The sequence below is a fragment of the Nothoprocta perdicaria genome, unplaced genomic scaffold (genome assembly GCF_003342845.1).
Source record: "Nothoprocta perdicaria isolate Ctin4 unplaced genomic scaffold, notPer1 scaffold_146, whole genome shotgun sequence".
Taxonomy (NCBI): domain Eukaryota; kingdom Metazoa; phylum Chordata; class Aves; order Tinamiformes; family Tinamidae; genus Nothoprocta; species Nothoprocta perdicaria.
This window is the reverse complement of record NW_020454605.1, coordinates 709,821-729,062: the sequence shown is the minus strand read 5'-3', so window position 1 is coordinate 729,062 and position 19,242 is coordinate 709,821. Positions and strand designations below refer to the sequence as shown.

Here is a 19,242-nt window from a genome sequence, read left to right as displayed (position 1 = left end):
GCCCCACAAGCTGTAACAAAGAATCTCAGCTGTGAAAATCACTTGGGAAACAAACTACTCAAGACAGTCTCCTTAAATGCAGTTTAATTATTTCTGACAAGGCACCAGGCATTCCCAAAATTAAATCTTCCATTTTGGCTGCCCTTTTAGGGGTAGATGTGAACCATACAACGCACATCCTGCTCCACGCCTTGGTCCTTCTRTAACAGGGTGCTCTTTAACACTTCCATTTCTAATGGATGATTAAATAGCCAGAGTGGCCTTTACCTTTATGGTGGCAATCAAAGAAATGATCAAAAGGGATTCCGGATTAAGTATCCATTTAAATACAGCTCCTCTCAGGCAGCTCAATTCTCCTAAGGCTGATTTATGGGAGAGGGCAGGTGAATCTTTACCTCCTCATTCAGTCCCAGTGATAGAATTTGCCATCTCTATTCTTAACGGTAGGGTTTTTTTTTTCTTTTTTTGACATTTCCCATTTCTGTCRCTAAAATTAGAGAACATAATTAGCTAACATTTGAGGCTTAAATGAGGGGAAGAAAAGCTTTTAATTCTCCTCTTACAGTATTCAGACCTTGGCCAGCTGCATTACATTGCTCCTGCTTATTTAAACTCGGTTAGAACACTGTGGTTGTGCACAAAAGCACTGCTGGTTAAATATTTTCACATCAGCTGTTCCCAAAAGGTGGCTAAATATTTTCTTTCATCTTTAATCTCTTTTACTGTTTGTATGAATAGCTTAGCCATTCCCTACCCTCTCCCAAAGGTGCACTGTGTTTTACTTCCTCTTGGCTTCCAGCTCTTAAAGATGCCTGCAGTTCCTTGAAGGAAGGGAATCTTTTGACCAAATCTGGAGTTTTGCAACTCTAACAAATTCTAAGCATGGATATGAGTTTCACTATCTTCATAAGGAACAATCAGTTCATATATCTCTGTGGRAAATACCTGGATGGTTAGTAATACCCTGTACTTTGCTCCCTGACACTTGCATTCCCTGGAGGCTTTGACAGACATTTAAACATGAATGCGGAGTTTTATTTAAAGAATCATGTTAAATTATATTTTGCCTTGTGGATTTTGATCATTTGATCACGATCATCATCATTTGGTGCCTTCCATTGACTGGATTCTACCCCATCCTATTGCAGACTCTTAGCTGAGATAGTTTATTGAGCCCAATTGCTCTCTACAGGTCAAGGACAAAAGACAGGTAGCTCCAGAGGACAATTCACCCAAATCCTCTTATATGGACAACTTCTGAAATAGAATGAGGCCAAGGCACTGTTGYCTTTTGGCTGATTCACCCAGGGGGTGTCAGAGGCATCAGAGACACATCCTGAGAAAAGCTGCAACCTCTCCRTGCCAACTCTGCCATTGAGGCATGGCAAAGAAATGTGCACCCTGATGTCCCCTCATTCTAGCAGGCTTCCCATTAGTTTTCATGCAAATAATTTAAGAGAGATGGATGTCATCCGTCTTCAAAGTGGGTTCAGACAAAATCCCCTCTTTGACTCAGGAGAAGATTTCCCTCTGGTCTGTAAAACCAGACATATGAGGTTCTCCAAGAAACCCTAATCCATCATGAGACAGAGCAAAATCTTGACAGTGGCTGCTGATATACCTTAACTTCTGCTTGTTATACTGGCCAAAACTGCACTGCAATTTTACTCTGCCTCCCTCATCATGGCTCTGTCTGTAGTTATTTGCTTTATCCTTAAGAATCTCAGCTATCTGAAGCAGCAACTGTCTTTTTTTTTGTTCTGTATTTGCACATTGCCAGGTGTAACGAGGTCACACTCCATTAACAGCACTTCAGAAGCAAGAATACTAAAGCAATTACTCATACAAATAAAAAGCCTTGTACCTGATTTTTTCCTTTTTTTGCGCATCTGGCTAAAAAATGACCCAAATCTGTCCCCTGAAGAAGAAAAAGTCTGCAATCTTGCTTTTGATACTTCAGAAGGAAAGTGGAAAAAAGAAAGTCATCAAACACTAGCCACCAGTGTAATGCTTTGTTCATGACCCTTTCTAATTGATGTAACAGACATGGCAACTTCCAATACAGGATGTGGCATAATCCAGAATTTCATGTTATTTTCATATTACATTAAAGAAGTGGGCTGGGAAAGAAGGATAAGGATGGCAATTTGTACCTAATTTATTACAAATCCATTTTCACAAGTTTACTCCTGCTCCTCTCCCCTCTATATCATCAAATTGGCCTGACAACAGTTTAGAGCTTCCCAGCTTAGAGAAGAGCAATGCAAAACAAAATTTCCCTTCTGCATTCATGTGATGCAGAATCAGAGACGTAGCTACCTCTGACCTGCCTGCTAAATCCTTTAATAAATATAGATTTAGTGCTAAAATACAAGATCAGGTGACATTGCCCAGAGCTTCCTGAAAATTGGGTCAATTTCACTGACCTTCAACATAACTAATGGAAAATTTAATAATTAAAAAATCTGTTTTAACTAGGATTTTTCTACTGTCAAGTTGGCTCATCTTAGTCGATTTCCAGCAGTACAAGGATTTTTCCTGAAATAAAGCACATGAGGGAGTCACACAGAGCTAAATGGCTATGTTTGGTAAAGGGCTAAGCCTTGTTTGCACAACATGCATTCACTTTAGGGAGCGGGTTATGGGGTGTTTCTGAGAAAAGTGTGTGATAAAAGATTTGGATGAAAAAAGAACACAAAGGTGCATAATCAGTATGATTTAAATAGCAGCGCAGCGTTAAATATACGTTTCATGTCAAAACACATTTTTTCAGTGTAAGAAAACTCTCATTTATGTGATTTGATAGCTCTGTAGTGACATATGAACTCTTGTACTGGAACTAAACAAGGCACAAAACTAGTTGGCCTTTAAAATGGTCCATTTCTTTAAATGATGTAAGAAAAGGTTCAAAATACAAACAAGCCAAAGTCAAAAAGGAAAGAGCYGAAAACTCTGTCCCTGCCACTTCCCTACTGAATTTGAAACATGAAATCCTCTGAAATCATCCAAATTCAATGACTACTGTAGAGGAGTATCCCAAGTTGTGCAACTTGGGATAACGTCACAGATTGGGATCATGTGCAAGCAAGCTCCATCTAAATGAACGTCTTTATACAAGTCATTTACTTAAAGAAATATTTATGTTATGTAAGTAATACTAATACGTAAGTAAGTAACAATTATTGTTTATGTCAATAAATATAAAATCTGTTTGCTAATGTAATTAAACTGCGGGTAATAAAGCCGTATTTTCCACTTCACTCAAGGATCTCAGTGAATTTTACATACCTAAGCAGACTGAATACATCTCTCAGGAAGCAATTATTTCTTTACTTTCCACGAATGAGGAAAACTAGATAAAAGATGCTTTCTTGGTAAAACCAGAGATAGAAAATTAATCTACCACCTGTGCAATCACCCCTCATCATGAAGAGCACTGACCTTCAGAGATGGCTTTGAAATGTGACTCAGGCCATCTGAAATGTAACCTGCCATGTCCTGAAGGAGCATCTCAGAGGGTTTGCACTGGGGAACGCCAGTTTTGCATTATGGTGTGACCCTAACCAGGGTCTCCTAGTCAGCCTAGCTGCTGCTCCTTGCCCGGCTCTGCAAGGACTGGATGCACGGCTTCAATGTAGAGGGAAACATAAACATATGCATGATAGAAAAGGACTTTTTCCTCTTCAAAGAGATTTTACTTCTGAATCACAGACTTAGTGATTGAACCAGCTTATCTGTCTATCTGTTTAGACAGGTTGGCTTGAAATCCTAAGTCCTTTGGGACCATTCTCTGCCCCTCACTAGACACAAAAGATTAACCCCACTTCAGCCCTTTCTCTCCATCTTCCTCTTGGCAGCTAGCTCTTTGCTYGTGTAAGCAGCTTTGTGTTTACTCTGTGACTTCTGCAAATCCCCTTCTAGGAGTCACCTATCTCTTGGCACTCAAAGAAAGGATCTAGAAAGCTCTAAACTGCCTAGCAAGGAGCTGAGGGGTCCACCGAGCTGCTTCCCTCTGGTGTTGAACAGGTCGAGAAGATCTAACCCAGAACTGTGCTGGGACCCACCTTCCACCTCTAAACTGAGAGCTGGGTGGGGTGCATTAATTTCTTTCAAGTGATATTTGTCTGTCCTCTGAGTTTGAACTTCATGCTCTAAACATACAGCACCTAGCACYGTAGGACTTTATCTCACTAGAAACAGTCACAGTAAGAACAGGACCAGTCACTAGGAATCCTCATGCTAGCAGAGCAAAGCTATTACCCAGTCTATGCAGCTACCTGGTGTATTGAGGTACCCATAGTTGTCTGCTTAAAAAAAAAAGTATCACATATCTAATGTCAAGAATCCACAATATTCCGTTGACTTGCTATTTGCATGAAGGCATGAAATTTCATTAAACTGGTACGATGCCTTTTGTAAATCTCTGCTTTCTACAATGTTTATATCCTATTTTCTTCCTTGATTGTTAGAGGCTGACCATCACATTGTGTCTAAAGCTTCTCYTCTATAGCTGTGATTTACTTTTGTACTCCTATCAATCTTCTCTTTATTTATTATTCTCAACTTCATTTTAAACTGACTCTTGCTGTTAAATTGCAGGACATGAAATGCCACATATTGATGGACTTYTTTCTCCAAGTCAAGATTTTTGAATAAAAATAAATATCCCAAAGTGCAGTATTATTTTTCCCTTTGATGTTTAATTGCATTTCAGTGCTTTCTGGGATGTCAGTCAAAACTTCCCAGAAAAGCAACAATTCCTGGTGCATTAAATGAATTACTAACAAGGATTCTTTTCTGAACTGATTTTAATTTTCCCTCTGTGTCCATAAGGACATGATGATTYTAACAGTAGAAAAGTGTTTTGTTGATGTTTAGTGTCTTTAATAACAACTAAATTTCCTTCCTAATTCAATGCAGTTTGTTTTTGTCTAAAATAAACTCAACAGAACATTTTCAAATATGTATGCTGAAGTAATCATAAGACAGAGCTGTTTGGAATTCCCTTACTCTGAGCTCAACATTACTTCTCTGACAGCCCCAACATAGTTTTGCTTCAGATTATACTTAACCAAGTAACTTAGAACTTTGATTATCATTTTTTCCTTTTTTTTTTGTTTTTCCTTTTTTTTTTTCAAAGAAAGACAGAATATTCACGCAATGTGCTGGGCTGACATATCCAGGAGTTAGATGTCTCTGTCCACACAAATGGGATATGTTACTAGCAGCTCTAAGAGGTCTCTATCCTCAGTGCTGTTAATGCCTTAAACACTGGTGTGGAAGGACTCAGRAGAAAGAAGCAAGTCCTCTCCAAAGCTCTCTCATACTTCCATCTGTCAAGCATTAAAAACGTGCTCATTAATGCTAATTGTGATACTTTTTAGAGTACAAACACCTTACAACACGGAAGGGAGCAGAGAAGTTCTACCAAATCCACTTCATCCCTTTCAGATAGGCCATTAAATCATGGATTTCTGGCTTTTAACAGCCTCTCATCCAATACATGAAGAACATTGGCCTTAGGAGATCTGGTTGGTTTTGCTTGCTCCCTTCAACATCATTCTCTTTTACTATTACACTATTTCTTGATGATTTCTATATTATATCATCTCAGCCATTCAAAATTTTAACTTGATTTCAGAAAACTAGGAACCTCCAACAACCGTTTGTAGAAAGTCTAAGTCAGCACCAGCTCCAGGGAAGGAATTCATGGTCACTGTGGAATCACCTGAATGCAGCTGTAAAGACTGGTACCTGCTCTTGCTGGTACCTAGTACAAGCTGGTACAAGCTACTCTTGTGCAAAAAAATAGGAGACAATGTGACTACACACAAATAGTTTTGTAGTCAGTGGTGGTCAGTGACAGAACTAGAGGAAATGACCACAAACTGAAGCACCAGAAGTTCCACAGGAACTTAARGAAACATTTCTTAACAGTGAGGGTGCCAGAGCCCTGGAACATGCTGCCCAGAGAGAGATCTCCTTCTCTGGAGATCTTCCAAACCTGCTTGAACGCAGCCCTGTGCCACGCTCTCTAGGTGACCCTGCGTGTGCAGGGGAGTTGGACTAGATGATCTCTAAAGGCTCCTTCCAACCTTAAGGATTCTATGATTCCACGAAATAGCTATCAAGCTGATATTAGAGCAATATTCTGCATAAGAGAGAGAATATTCAGAAGAAGCAGAGATCTAGGATCATAAAAYTCAGAGAAAGCCTACGTGATCTTTTGTGTGTTGGTGACTTGCTCTTAGGCTAAATGGATCAGGGATCCCCCACCTTGGTTCAGAAAGCGTCCAGTGCAGCTCTGAGCCTGAAGAAACATGTATTTATCCCTGTGGTTTTATAAGCACAGTGTTTTGCTTGCAGTTTCAGGTTTTCAGTTAGCTTGACAATGGCCAGTTCAAAACAAGGGAAGTCAGGGGCTGGATGTGTTAAAAATAAATAAATAAATGCATGAATAAATAAAAATGAAGAATCCACAATGCCTTGTCCCTCTGTGACAGTTAGATTACATGTACTGTGTTAAAGAAGTGGCTTAACTGAGTTTTAATACAGATATTCTATTGCACAGATATTCTATTATGTCCACCCCCATGCTGGCATGTTGTAAGGCCAGAAAACATAAGAACTGTGAGGCTCTTCCTTTCAAAAAGTAATGTTCAAGAACAAGCCAAAATTTGATCATTTGTGGTGCATAAGCTTTCAATAATACAAGCAAATATAGAAATTGCTTAACTATCCTCAAAACAYCCTCTTTTAACAGTAGCCCATTTTAACCATGAATTTAACAGCTTGTTGTGATGTTGTGAAATATTCTGTTCTGCAAAATATCCAAGCTAGCATGAACCCCACRGAGTTTGATACATCGCTGCTGTTGTCAGTCAAAGAAACAAAAGTCCACAACAACACAGAGCTTTTCTAATCATGGCACGACTGCTGAGGACACATCTAAGACTGGGAAGAGTGCTAAAGTAAAATTGTTGYCCTTGGAATCCTAATTGTTGCAGCAAACAACTAGAGACTGGAATAGAGAATGGAATACAGAGAATAGTGTTCTTTGAGGGGGTCAAATGCTAGACTAGCTCGCATGAGAGACACAAGCCTTACTCAGCACAGCTGATGAGCCTAAAGTCAAGGAAAATCAGGGATTCCTTGTCACATTACTGGAACTACGCTGTCGTCTGTCTGAGAGATGACCTAATCAGGCCAAGCATTTTGTGATATAATGGCCAAAAACAGACCAACAATGTCTACTGTTTTCATTGGCCTTGGTCACGTTTAAAATGACAGCTTTAATGCAAGTTTGCAGGTCCTTCACTCTCTTCCTTGACCCCCATAGCTGACCARTGCTGCATGTACCATGTTTGGGGAGCTGCTCACAAGAAGGTGGCTAAAAGCAAGGTCCTAAACACATCCCCAAGCAGGCACAAGTTTGATGGATCTCTTATGGGCCACTGGAAGGCACCACGTCTCTTATCTCAGTTGTCAGCTTGTAGGTAGGAATTCACACTTGAAACATAAGTGGTGCTTTCTATCTTACTGGCTGGGGTTCCTACCTTTTTAATATGTCCTTTCTTCTTCTGATCACAAAGATTTTTTTTGAAGAATTTGACTCCAATAAATATATCCCAACTTAACTACTATTTTTTCCCTTCCAAAATTAATTACTTAGTATTTTTTAAACTACCTAAGGGATTTCTTACACACATTTTCTATAATCAAAGGGAAAAAGAGAGTGAAAGGGTTTTAAAATGAAAGCCTTCATGAATTCTTTCATTTCAGATGTTTTCACTGTTTTGAGTGTTTTACTGCATTTTTAATAAAATACTTAAAAGACTTTAAAGGGTGGAATCATCTTGAGACTGAGTAGACCAAAATCTCTACTCACAATCCCAGCCATATCAAACACTTTATGTTGTGTAATGCTAGTTTCATGTTAATGCTTTTGATTCTCTGGACTCATTTATGCCTTCAGAATTCACAAAGCAGATATCTGCTAGGCAAAGCCTCTGATAATCTGGCGTAACAGTGCTGGGCTGCACATTCTTTATCCTGCCAGGGAGAAAACTTACTTCTCTGCACTTAATTAAAATGGGGAAGATCACAGGTTCACGGATCAGCACATTATGGTTCTGTAAAGCTCATTCTCAAATTTCTGCTGTACAAATCATCTCCTGGCCTTTGCTGAGTTCTAAAGGGGTTCTAAAGTAAGGCCTTTAGGAGCAGGTTTGTAATATTACTATTGAGCCAGAACAGATTTTGATAGTTTCTTCAGAAATCTAGCTCTGAAGACTTTGTGCTACTGTAACACATATCCCTCCAGAAAACTATTTGTGAAGCAGAAAAGCTGTAAGGGCAGTGAGACAATCAAGCTACAAGCTGGAAGAAGTTCATTTGAAGTGGCATTTGATAATCTCTAAGAGCCTGGTATCTTTTTCTTCAGTCATTAAGATCCAAAATAAATGGTCGTTTTTCAATTTCAGATGTTGTGTCCTGTGGTTTAGTGTTCTTCTCACTGTGTTTCTAAGCTAAGAAGTAYAAAAATTACAAACAAGTGACCTCTTTAGGCATTACAGGGGGAGCAGCTCTATCCTGTACTGAGGTACAGACCTATTTTATGTAGCAGCTGATGTAATATCCATATTTTAAAGAGATATTCTACTTCTTATTGAAGAAAATGATAGTTTAAAGATGGACTTATGTGAGCATTTTCAAGGGATGATTTTTTAGCTGGTTGGCCTTGGGCAGGACATAAATTTAACATGAGCTAATTTTTCTTTGGTAAGGCTGACACCAACGAGCCCAAGGGAATCAATTTTTATCCCACATATTTGTGTTAATCCTGGTAACATCTCACCAGTACGATATGACATTGTCTGGCAAGTTATATGAGATCTGGGTTTCTGCACAGTGTGTGTGTGTGATCTCCTGCAGCATTCCTGATGAGAACAAGCACTGAGAAAATATCAATGCATTTGCTTTGACTTTCCTCYTTAAAAGTTCATATTTCCTAGTCTCCTTATCTATTAATTGTAATATATAAAAACTGACTCTTTAAATGAACTGAACAACTTAGTGGTGGAGCACTCTGTTGGTTGCTATCTAAAAAACTTTCTCCCTTGATGAGTTAGGTAACTAAACTGAAACTAAAAAAGATCAGTCAAAAATATAATAATATTCTCAGTGTATACAGAATCCTCAATTTAATCATTATTTGTCAGTTGACTTGAACTGACACACCCACACTTGAAGTAAACAGGAACTTTTCCATTGACTTCAATGCACTGTKCATTAACTTATAAAGAATACAGTCTCTCTGCAATGAGACATACTGAGACATCAGAGACGTTGCAGCCTGAGGCCTCTTCTAGACGTTTTTAACAAAGCACAGYGGCTCAGAGATGATTCTTTAATTTCATTTCACTTTATGTACCACAGTTCCGCAATTCCCTCTCTCCTGAGGAATCTGTGACCGCGATCACTGCTGAGTTTTCTACAGTTACTCAGCAGAACTGAGGATCCATCACAGGCTGGAAGCCAAGCTCTTCCAAAGCAACATGAAGTATCCAAATGAGGAGGCAGCAGAGTCAGTGAGGAATCAATTAAACTCTCTTCCAGGGGCATCTATCTGTCTATGAGCAGTCTTCTGCAGCTGTCCTTCAGCAGGACAGCGATCCTGCTAAATTGGTCCTGTCACGGGAAGCGCCTAGAGGCAGGACTGTCATGAAACTGGGCTTCAACCAAAACCAATTCTTCCTGCCCATTAAAGATATTTATAATATTTCCAGCCAGAGTAGGTATGGCCAGCATGAGAGGCGAAGTGCTTAAAATCTCTGCATTCATCTTCAGCAGTGGAATTTATATTTATAAACCTACTAAGTGCCTAAAACCTATGAAATAAATTCAGAGGATCTGGGAGCTGGGCCTGGGACTCTCTAGGCACAACTTCTGGATTGACTATTCCCAGCTTGGTGGGCAGATCATTAGGAAATGCTGAGGAGAGGAATCATCTGAAATTCTGTTCCTGTCTTGGGCTTTGTGTATTCTTCAGAAAAATGCTCAGCTGACAGTGAGGGTCAGGGTAGGAAAACCTTATCCTCAGCTTTTGCATCCCTTTGGATCAATCCAGACAGTTTATTCTTCTCTTTGAAATCATGACTCCTGCAGGCTGTGCATTCAGTTTGCATTTGGAATAATCTTACAAGAAATGGGCAAGCAGGTTCAGTGGTTTCTCACTGAGAAAATAATGGCTATATATACAATTAATAGAACTTTTGCAAGTAAAGGTAGTTTTTCAGTGGACAGTTTCAGGTGCTGAAGATATCCCAAAAGCTGAGCAATTTTTTCTCTGAAACACTTTATTGAAGTGGATCATCTGCACTTGCCTAAGGTAAATTATGAATGCCTAAATATATAGACCCCAGTAACTAAGATTGGCAATAAATCACTGGAAAGTATTATTTCTTCCATGTCACTGAAGGGAAAAGGACAGTCATGTTATGTTAAATAACATGTTAAATTAACATGTTAAATGTTAAATATGTTCTCCAAAAACACTGGTAGAAGCAAAGTGGTGAGAGAACGTATGGATGGGATCAACGTACATGCGGATTTAATGAAATATCCCCATGCAAGCTCAGTCTCAATCTCTGGCCAGACAAGCTCTCTTAGCCTTTTCAAAATGTGAAGTAAAACCTCATGAAATAAAACTTCTGCAGTGAGTCCCAGCTTCAGTTTCCCAACTTTAACCACTAAATGTACAACCTATGATTTTATGAACCTCCCAATTCAGGATCCCCAAATAAAAAGTAATATTTTCTATTACTGCTCCAGTTCACTTTTACTTGTACAGCATTCAATGTCAACTGTGCATACAGCAAGTCAGTATCAATGAGTGATAGAGAAGGAATCCTTAGCTTCATGCAATTAATGTATGGCCATTGCCATGGTCCCCCCCAAAATAATATATTACCATATAGAAAACTTAATTGCTATTCCTGCTTTCTATAATCAAGTTTCAGATGCTTCTAGTGCATAGTACTGTGCATGTCAAGACGTCAATGACAAACGAAGAACAATGTGAAAATTGCTGCTTTTGAGGACAGTAATTTGAGGAAAGTAAAAGACAACATTAGATAACTTTGTTCCTTTAAGAATTGTTTTGGATCAAAATATAAAACTGTTCTTACAATTGCAGGATTTTCCTGATTCATCAGTAAGATCCTCTTGGGGAACGGTGGCCTAAATGCAGATAACCTGATTTGTCTGTTCATTTCACTACACTTAAATATCTCTTACGACACGTGTTCTGTAGCCCCTGGATTAGCCATAAATATCTGGTTTCCTTTAAATAGGTTAAGAGTGAGATTTTATCACATATGAAACTCTGTTTTATGTTGCAGCACAGGTCGTTTCCTTCTTCCCATAAGAGGTTAAGAGCTGCCCTATATGGGCTTCATTAGCTGCCATGCTTGGAGAGCTAGATGCTTTGCTAGGGCTCATTAAGAGGTGAGGGGGGACAGCAAGCCAAAAGCCTGGGATATAGTGAATCTGGGATTGCAGGCTCTGGAGAAAAGGGGTTAGGATGAATAGTTCCTTAATTACCCCTCKTGTACTAAGGATTGCCTCAGACTGTTTAACTCAGCTGGGTTATACAGGACATTTTTGCATTTGTCTGTACAACAGTAGCACCAAGATGCAAAAAGGAGTGTGGTTTTATCCTCTCCTGGCAGAATTCAAGATGTTTCTTTTTTTTTTTTCTGAGAAAGAATTTCTTTTCTACAGTTAGCATTTGACTTACCTCTGCAGCCCTCACAACAAGATATTTTGTATTTGGAAATCTACCCCAAACAAAAAAGAACCCCATGCTGAAGAAATGGGGACCCTAAAAAACTGCCCCTTGTATGAAAGAAGGAAATATGATTAGAGGATTTTTTCCTGCTAAAGACTGAAAAAACTGAAATAATGAGGCAGCAGCCCTATCCCAAGCCATACTCACAGTGGCCACACACAAAAAGCAAAATCAGAGAGGCACATCATTAATTCTTTCTACAATACCATGCAGAGAAGAACTCAAAACAAACTGAAATGCACTGCTGGTCTTTGATGGCACAGGCTAACTGAGGTGAAAAAGAGAGACAGACCAACAGGAAACAGCAATCTCTGTAACATTATTATCTTATGACAAGCTAAGGGATTTAGCAGCAATCTGTGATCATCTTAGATTGCCATTGAAGGCAAGTGAAATCTACCTATTTACCTGAAAGATTTAGAGTCTAAGGTGGACAGACAGTCTAGSCTTACTTTCTACAGATGACATTTCACAGACTTGCACCTAGCTACTCCTTTACTGCCTGATAACTTATAAACAAACACAGAGCAACTTCCAGACGGTGTTCTTCAAGTCTACTTGACTTGAAGACTTTGAGAGCTGGAAACCCCATGGTATCTTCTCACAGTTTATTCTGGCTTTCAAGAAAATTAGGCTGCTCTTAGAATATTCTTCTCAATGTGGATTGCAAATGGAGCTGTCCTTTGGCACTGGCACCTGCAGCCACAGTCCTAGAGATTTCATTGGGACATAGCACAACTKCTTTGCTGAACTGGCACTGATTTATGCAAACATGTAATTCTTTCACTTAATAATTCTTCTGTTCTCTTTGTTTCTGTTTCATAGGACAATAAAATCTGTCCCCTYTTATTCCTTCTACAGAATCTCCACCCCACTGGGCTTTTTAGTTTATACTAACACTTCTGCTCACTGTATTTTAATCATGCATAACGAGTAGCACACATCCTGTGAGTAAATCTGTCTTTCAAATCAAGTCATCAATTCAGTGGAAAGGTCTGGGTTAGAAATGGAAGTTTACAAATCACCTTACTTGTGTTTTTAGCTGTGAGGCACAATAACCTGAACGTTACAAGCAGCTCTGTGCAGAAAAAGGTCTTGGAATGATGCTCAAGTTTGTCTCAAATAACCTCACATTGCCAAAGAAAGTTTGCACTAGATGGATTTATAAAAGCAGTATAAGGAAAGCTTATAAATCATCTATACATGACCCTGCAGGTTAACGAAGAGAAAGTGATTTCTGCTTGTGTGTAGAAAAGAATATTTTCCCAAATCCATCCCTGCAATCCCCAAAACTCTACATAAACTCAAAATAATGACTCAATTGTGAATCATGCTGCAAAATCACTAGAAAGACACTGCAACCCTTCTTTGTTCTGTGGCCTTACAAACCAAGTAAGGAATATTGAATTGAAGATGCTAATGTGTGGAAAAAGAACAATTTGTCATAAAATTAATCCTCTTGTTAATGCAGAACAGCTTCCCTCCCTATAACTATGAAAGTTTTGGTTAATACACCAGTCAAGTGGACCTTTGGATTATCCAGCCATGCTGATCACAGGACAACATCCGTAACATCTAACCTCAGTACTTATTTTGGAAAAGGTTTTCTTTTTATATCTTTTGCATCAGCTTATTCATCTCATCTTTATTAAGCTAAAATACTCTTTAAAAATACTTGTAAGCAGTTAACCTAATTCTTTCATACTCATTAGATTTAATTCCTCAGTGCAAATGTTGGTTATTCGTTTTTGCCTCTACACCCATGCTCTTAAAAGTTTTGGTGGTGGTTGTTGTTGTTTCRCTGCAAATTCATTTCATTTTGTTTCATTTCATCGCCAGTAGTGAGGTGCCCTGGATTTCTGGCCTAGTTCCACCTCCGCTGTGTAAGGGTAAAGTGGCTGTTACTGCTGTGCTCTCTTATTTGTGAGCACAGCATGCAGAACAAAAGGTAAAAGAGGAATGATCCATAGGTCTTGACTACCTAATTTATTATAGCATTTCTCTATGTCACGCCTAAAAGCTAACTGTATTTGGAAGAAAAGCAAAAAGGCTTCTAAATAGCTTTTCTTTAAGTCTCCATTTCAGGTACTTGATGCAGTTTCTGAGAAAGGTTGACATTTAGCTAAGGAATGGAGGAACTTTACAGTTCCCAGTCTCTACACAAAACTGCCAATAACAAATCTGTCTCCTTGGTAGGTGCTTCTACTGAGAAATACTTCTACTTAGCTACCCTTTTGCTTAATATGGGACAGTGGTTATGTTTTGTTTCCATATGGAATTCACATGAAACTCATCCTCTTCTAGAGGAGCCTAGAAAATCATGGGCTTCTAACTCTGCTGGGAAACAAGATCTGCAAGGCTGCCACCTCTATTTTTTTTTTTTTTTTTTTTTGTGGTTTGCAGAACCCTGAAGGATATTTGATCAGGTCCTAAAAATAAAAGCACACCCTTTGGTGGCTACTGGAATTCATCAAGAATTAACACCAGAACAAGCGGTTATATGTAAACCATCAATTACATTCATATCAATAAAACAAATAGCAGCAAACCTAGGTGGCCTTAATGGGGTTATTTATTACCTTGCTCTTTACTCTGAAATGGAAGCAGAATTATTTATGTAGTTGAGCTATGGCATTTCTGCTTCCAGTCATGCCCTACATATGTTTTACTGGAACACATCTGCAGCACTACTGTTGCAGACCTAGGTCTAAATATTTCCCAAAGTTTAAATAACAGAAAAATAACAGCAAAGCACTGCTGAAGTTACCAATGGAGCAATCGTGTCCAGTCCAGTTGGGATCACAGCTGCAGAGTCCGGTATCCGGCAGGAAGGTCCCATGTCCAGAGCACTGGTCCAGACAAGTGGCTCTTGGGGTCTCGCAGTTGGTTCCTCCCCAGCCCACGGAGCAGTGACATTCTCCTCGCACGCACACGCCGCGTCCYGAACATGTAGGATCCATGCAGTCCACTGCGTAAGAGAAAGGAGAAGAAGAACACAGGGTGAAGCACAGGGGAACTTCAGAAACCATCGTCGYGTTGCCATAAACACAGATTTACTTATATAGCATCTCAGGGCTCCGGCAAGAAACTGAAGCCCTATTGTGCTCTAAGAGAAGATTATCTCTAAGCAGATGGATCACTCAAGAGGATGTCATCCTGGAGATGCAATGAGAATTAAAACACTTACCTGAAAAACAAGAAACAAAAAAGTTATGATGAGATTCATTCTTTTATCCAGGCATGCATTAATAAATGATCCTTCTAAAAAGAAGAGGCGAATATCAATTAAGTTTAGAAGAATAATACCCTCTTGTACATATACCRTGCTTCCATTTATCCTATTATAATAACCTAAATTATTATACTATTATACTAAAATTATACTATTAATGAATTCAAAGCTGAGCTCTAGTTTTCTGAAAGAGGAATTTCTACATAAAGATTCAGCAGAAATTTACCTCCTGATTATGCAGAACAAATTGAAGAATGTGCTGAAGTGTTTTCTGATTTTACAGATACACATGTATGAATTTCAGGTTAAACATCTGCTTAGGTTTTTTTTCCTTTTTGGAAATAAAAATACAAATAATGCTTGTTATTGGATAGTGTTCTCTTCTGTTTGCATTTTTGAACAATGAATGTTCTTTTTAATAGGCCTTTTTCAAGAAATGGTATTTTCATAACAAGGTTGGTGTGCTACGCCTCGGATGGGTGTGTTGTTTTTGAAGAACATGCACTAAAGGACTTARAACACTGCCGTGTGATCCCCGAGTTAAGTGTTTTGTTGGCAACTGTCAAYTCCCCTGCCCAGGGGGGAGTAGTACCCAGCAAAACAAAAACATGAACCACTCTGGACTCTCTCCTAAACAGGGACTGGAGGAGTTCATCATCTATCTATGTACATAATATATAGGATGAGCTAGAGGRATTCTTCCCATCTCTTGCAATGGTGTGTGGTGGGGCCCTGGGGATCAGTGACAAGTGTCAGTCTGGCTAAGCAGACAGAGGAAAACTGCAGCTGCTGGCTCAAACAGAGGAGAACAGGACATGGCCACTGCACATACGGCAGCTTTGAGCTCCGTTTTCCCCCTCTAAAAACTAATGAGAATTCCAGTGACCTGTATAAGGTCCAGAAACCTTAAAAAGAAACACAACAGCTGCTCTGATAATTCCCTGGATTCCCAAAACCTTCTGACTCTGACAAGTAATGGCTCAGCAATTACTATCCCAAGGCATGCCGAGAGTATTTGCTGTTTTGTTTGATTCCTGGAGCCCTGCTCATAGCTGGAACAGCCCTCAAAAACTGTTAGATGCTGGAAAGGATGAGTCTATAAATCTCCTCCGGKGCTCGTGAGCCGAGCGCAAGGGTGCCAATTTTAGCATGAGACCCTTGGAGCCCTGGCCCTGTTCTTCCCCAGCAGTAATAAGGAGGAAAAAAGGAGTGAGAAAGAGCCGAGCGGAATATCCTACGTTCTCAGCAGATGGTTTGAACGTGGAGAACAAAGATCACGGTCTCGCTGACAAGAGGCCACCTCCAGGCAATTAATCATCCCCTCGGAAGGTCAACGGGGAAAAAGGTGAGTTTTGCAGGGGCCTCCCTCATAGGAGGCAGGCGATCTGCTATCTCAGCTCTAACACGGGCGATTATAGGAGGGGAATGTGCATGTCAGAAGCCTCCCATTTATCATAATCCCAAGGGCATTTTTCATGTTGAAATGAGCCCTTTCACAAAATGTCACACACAATGGCTGCTTTAATCTCAGCCTCCCCACCCCGATCTCCTAAGGCTTCCTGCACCCTGGCAAGGGCCCTGGGACAGGATTAGGGGCTCCTCTTTCCTTCTTAATCAATCGCCTAGTGGATCTGGGACACAATGGTGTATTTTTAGGGAGTTCTGCTTGACAAATTGAGCCGCTCAGCTTGGGGAGAAGTAGAGATGGGGAGCTAGGGAGGCGGAAGCGCTCCCAAAATTGACTATATTTGACAAAACCAGAGTTTTACATATGTCTGTGTTACTGCTTGCTGAATGTCCCAAACGGTCTAATTTCTGGTTGGAAAATGACCCATTTACAGTTCAAACCCTGTGCAAAACCTTTGCCAGGGAGATAAATCACGCAGCAAGCAAAGCTAGTGCAGATACTACTACACTTTCCCCTCCAACATGCTTCATGCTTCATTGGTCCCACAAGTTATTAGGTTTATTCAGTACCCAAGGAGTAACTTCTCATTTTTCACCGCTTAAATTTGTTCCCTTCCCTTTAATGTCCCGCTGGCTTAGTCCATGCCTTATAAAATATGGGCCAATAAACTAAAGGAGGAGGAAAAAAAAAAAAGAAAAAAAGCTTGTGTAAAATAGTTGGCTGATGTTTTATAAACATTGTTGAACGGGAGGGGAAAGAAAAGAAAGAAGAAACACTGGAATGAAAACCCATTATAAACATAGAGTAAGCAGTGAAGCTACAAGAGCTGAGAAATAATAAAAAGTAATCAATACCAGATGGCCCTTCTTAGAAGAGAAATTAAAAAGTAAAAGCAATTTAAAAATAATATAAATCAACTTTTTTTTTACTAGACTTAAAAACACATATATAATCTGAAGATTTCCCACATGGCGTATTTCTGACTTACTTCCCTCTCCCACCCTGACACAATACCAATTATGCCTTGAATACCAAAAACAAATGCATGCTAGGAAAGCTACTAAACAGCTCATAAGAAAAATCACGCTCTCTTTGTTCTTCTCTCCTTTTCAAGTTTCTACCTAGTGGGACTGATACTGTCCCCCTCTACAGTAACATAAAATAACTAATTAGAGGCTAAGAGTTTTTTCTTTTACTTTAAAGCAAAACAAGGGACAAGAGGGTCCTGTTGGAAAAAGTGCAGATGTTACTCTGAATGACACACATTAAACATATGTAGCTGAAGGCAAAATTAGGGTTTTTCCATCTCCGTTTAACCAATAAAKTTGTGATCTAATGAGAGATCTAAGGAAATGCTTTAAAGATATCTCAGTAGTCCCCATCTTTGGCTTTACATGCCCCACAGCTCCAAGGAACTGGGCTTTCTTAAGTCAAAATTAAGCTCTCTCCAGAGATGATACTGCCTTTGTCTCTAACATTTACTGACAATGAATCCATGCAATGTCTGAGATGTCCCAGTCTAATACATTTGATGCATCAAAAGTACTGCTAGATTAGATGCCATTTGAATGCCTGAATCCAGTGAGCTTATTTTCATTGTCCATTAAATAAAGTCATTTCAGATCTTTATCCTACACTCACTAGAAAATCATAAATTATTCCAAGTGATAGCAATTCCTACAAGTACATCAAATGGATGTCTTAAGTCTACCAGGTAGCACAGTGGCCTTATTTGAGCATTTGTAGAAGCATAAATTAAACATAATTATGTTTATGTTTATGGACTTGCTTCAAAAAAAAAGTGCTAAAAGTAACTGTATTCTGAATCACCAAAATAAATGCAAATGAAGAATGTTTGGGGGGCTAAAAAGCTTCGGAAGAGTCATTAAAATAACATCTGAATTTGAAGGAGAATTTAATTCAAGTCTTGAATGTTTCTAAGCTTTTAAAGCTGACAAGAATGAGGGACACTCCACTATTTTTATATGTAAGCAACTGAAATCACTTGGCATAGCACAGCAGAGAAGAAAACACTGTAAAAATAATTATACGTTTAGATGTGTAAATGGAAACGATGCTTTAACAAGAACATTTGAACATATGATTAGACATTCCAGTTTTTCAACTAGATTTGTCTGTCTGAAGTGTTTGATGGCTTTTCATCCAATTATTGAACAAATATGATAGATAACAACAAGTTATTACAACATCATTTTTATGTTGCATCCATCTATTGTGTCTCTAAGGTGCCTATTACTGCTCTGTTTAAGTGCCAAGTGCTGCCCAGAATTGCCTCCATCCACGTAATTATATATCAACAATCAAAGCAAAAAGCTAATTGAACGTGTCTTGCAGATACCTTCTTCACAGCTCTCCCCCTTGTAACCTGGGTTGCAGATGCAGGTCCCCATGATGCACGTGCCATGGTTATTGCAGGAGATGTCGATGCACTGGTTGGTGGGGACATCACACTCGGCTCCTTTCCAGCCACTGTGGCACAGGCACCTTCCCTTCATGTACTGCCCGTTTCCACTGCACAGGACTGGGCAAGATGCTGGGGGAACGAAACAGAGATCAYATTAAAACACAACAAGACTCTCACTTTGTAAAGGAGCATAAGAGCCTGGGAATTCTCTTCCTCACACACACTCTTCAGTGAGGTATGTTGCTTTCTTTGCCAAGGCCAAGACTTCTATGCGGATGACACTCCACTGTTAATTGTATTATCCTATGAATGTTTTAAATGAACAA

General features: G+C 39.4%; 1 protein-coding gene across 1 annotated transcript in view; it reads right to left on the bottom strand.

Moving 5' to 3' along the window:
• TENM4 (teneurin transmembrane protein 4) overlaps nucleotides 1-19,242 on the bottom strand; it is a 321,343-nt gene that overhangs the window by 124,317 nt on the left and 177,784 nt on the right. Inside the window, exons 10-11 of the mRNA XM_026034516.1 lie at nucleotides 18,851-19,045; nucleotides 14,619-14,819 (exon numbers count right to left, since the gene is read on the bottom strand). Of these exons, the coding sequence (XP_025890301.1) occupies nucleotides 14,619-14,819; nucleotides 18,851-19,045 (396 nt within the window). The remainder of the gene's footprint in view (nucleotides 1-14,618; nucleotides 14,820-18,850; nucleotides 19,046-19,242) is intronic.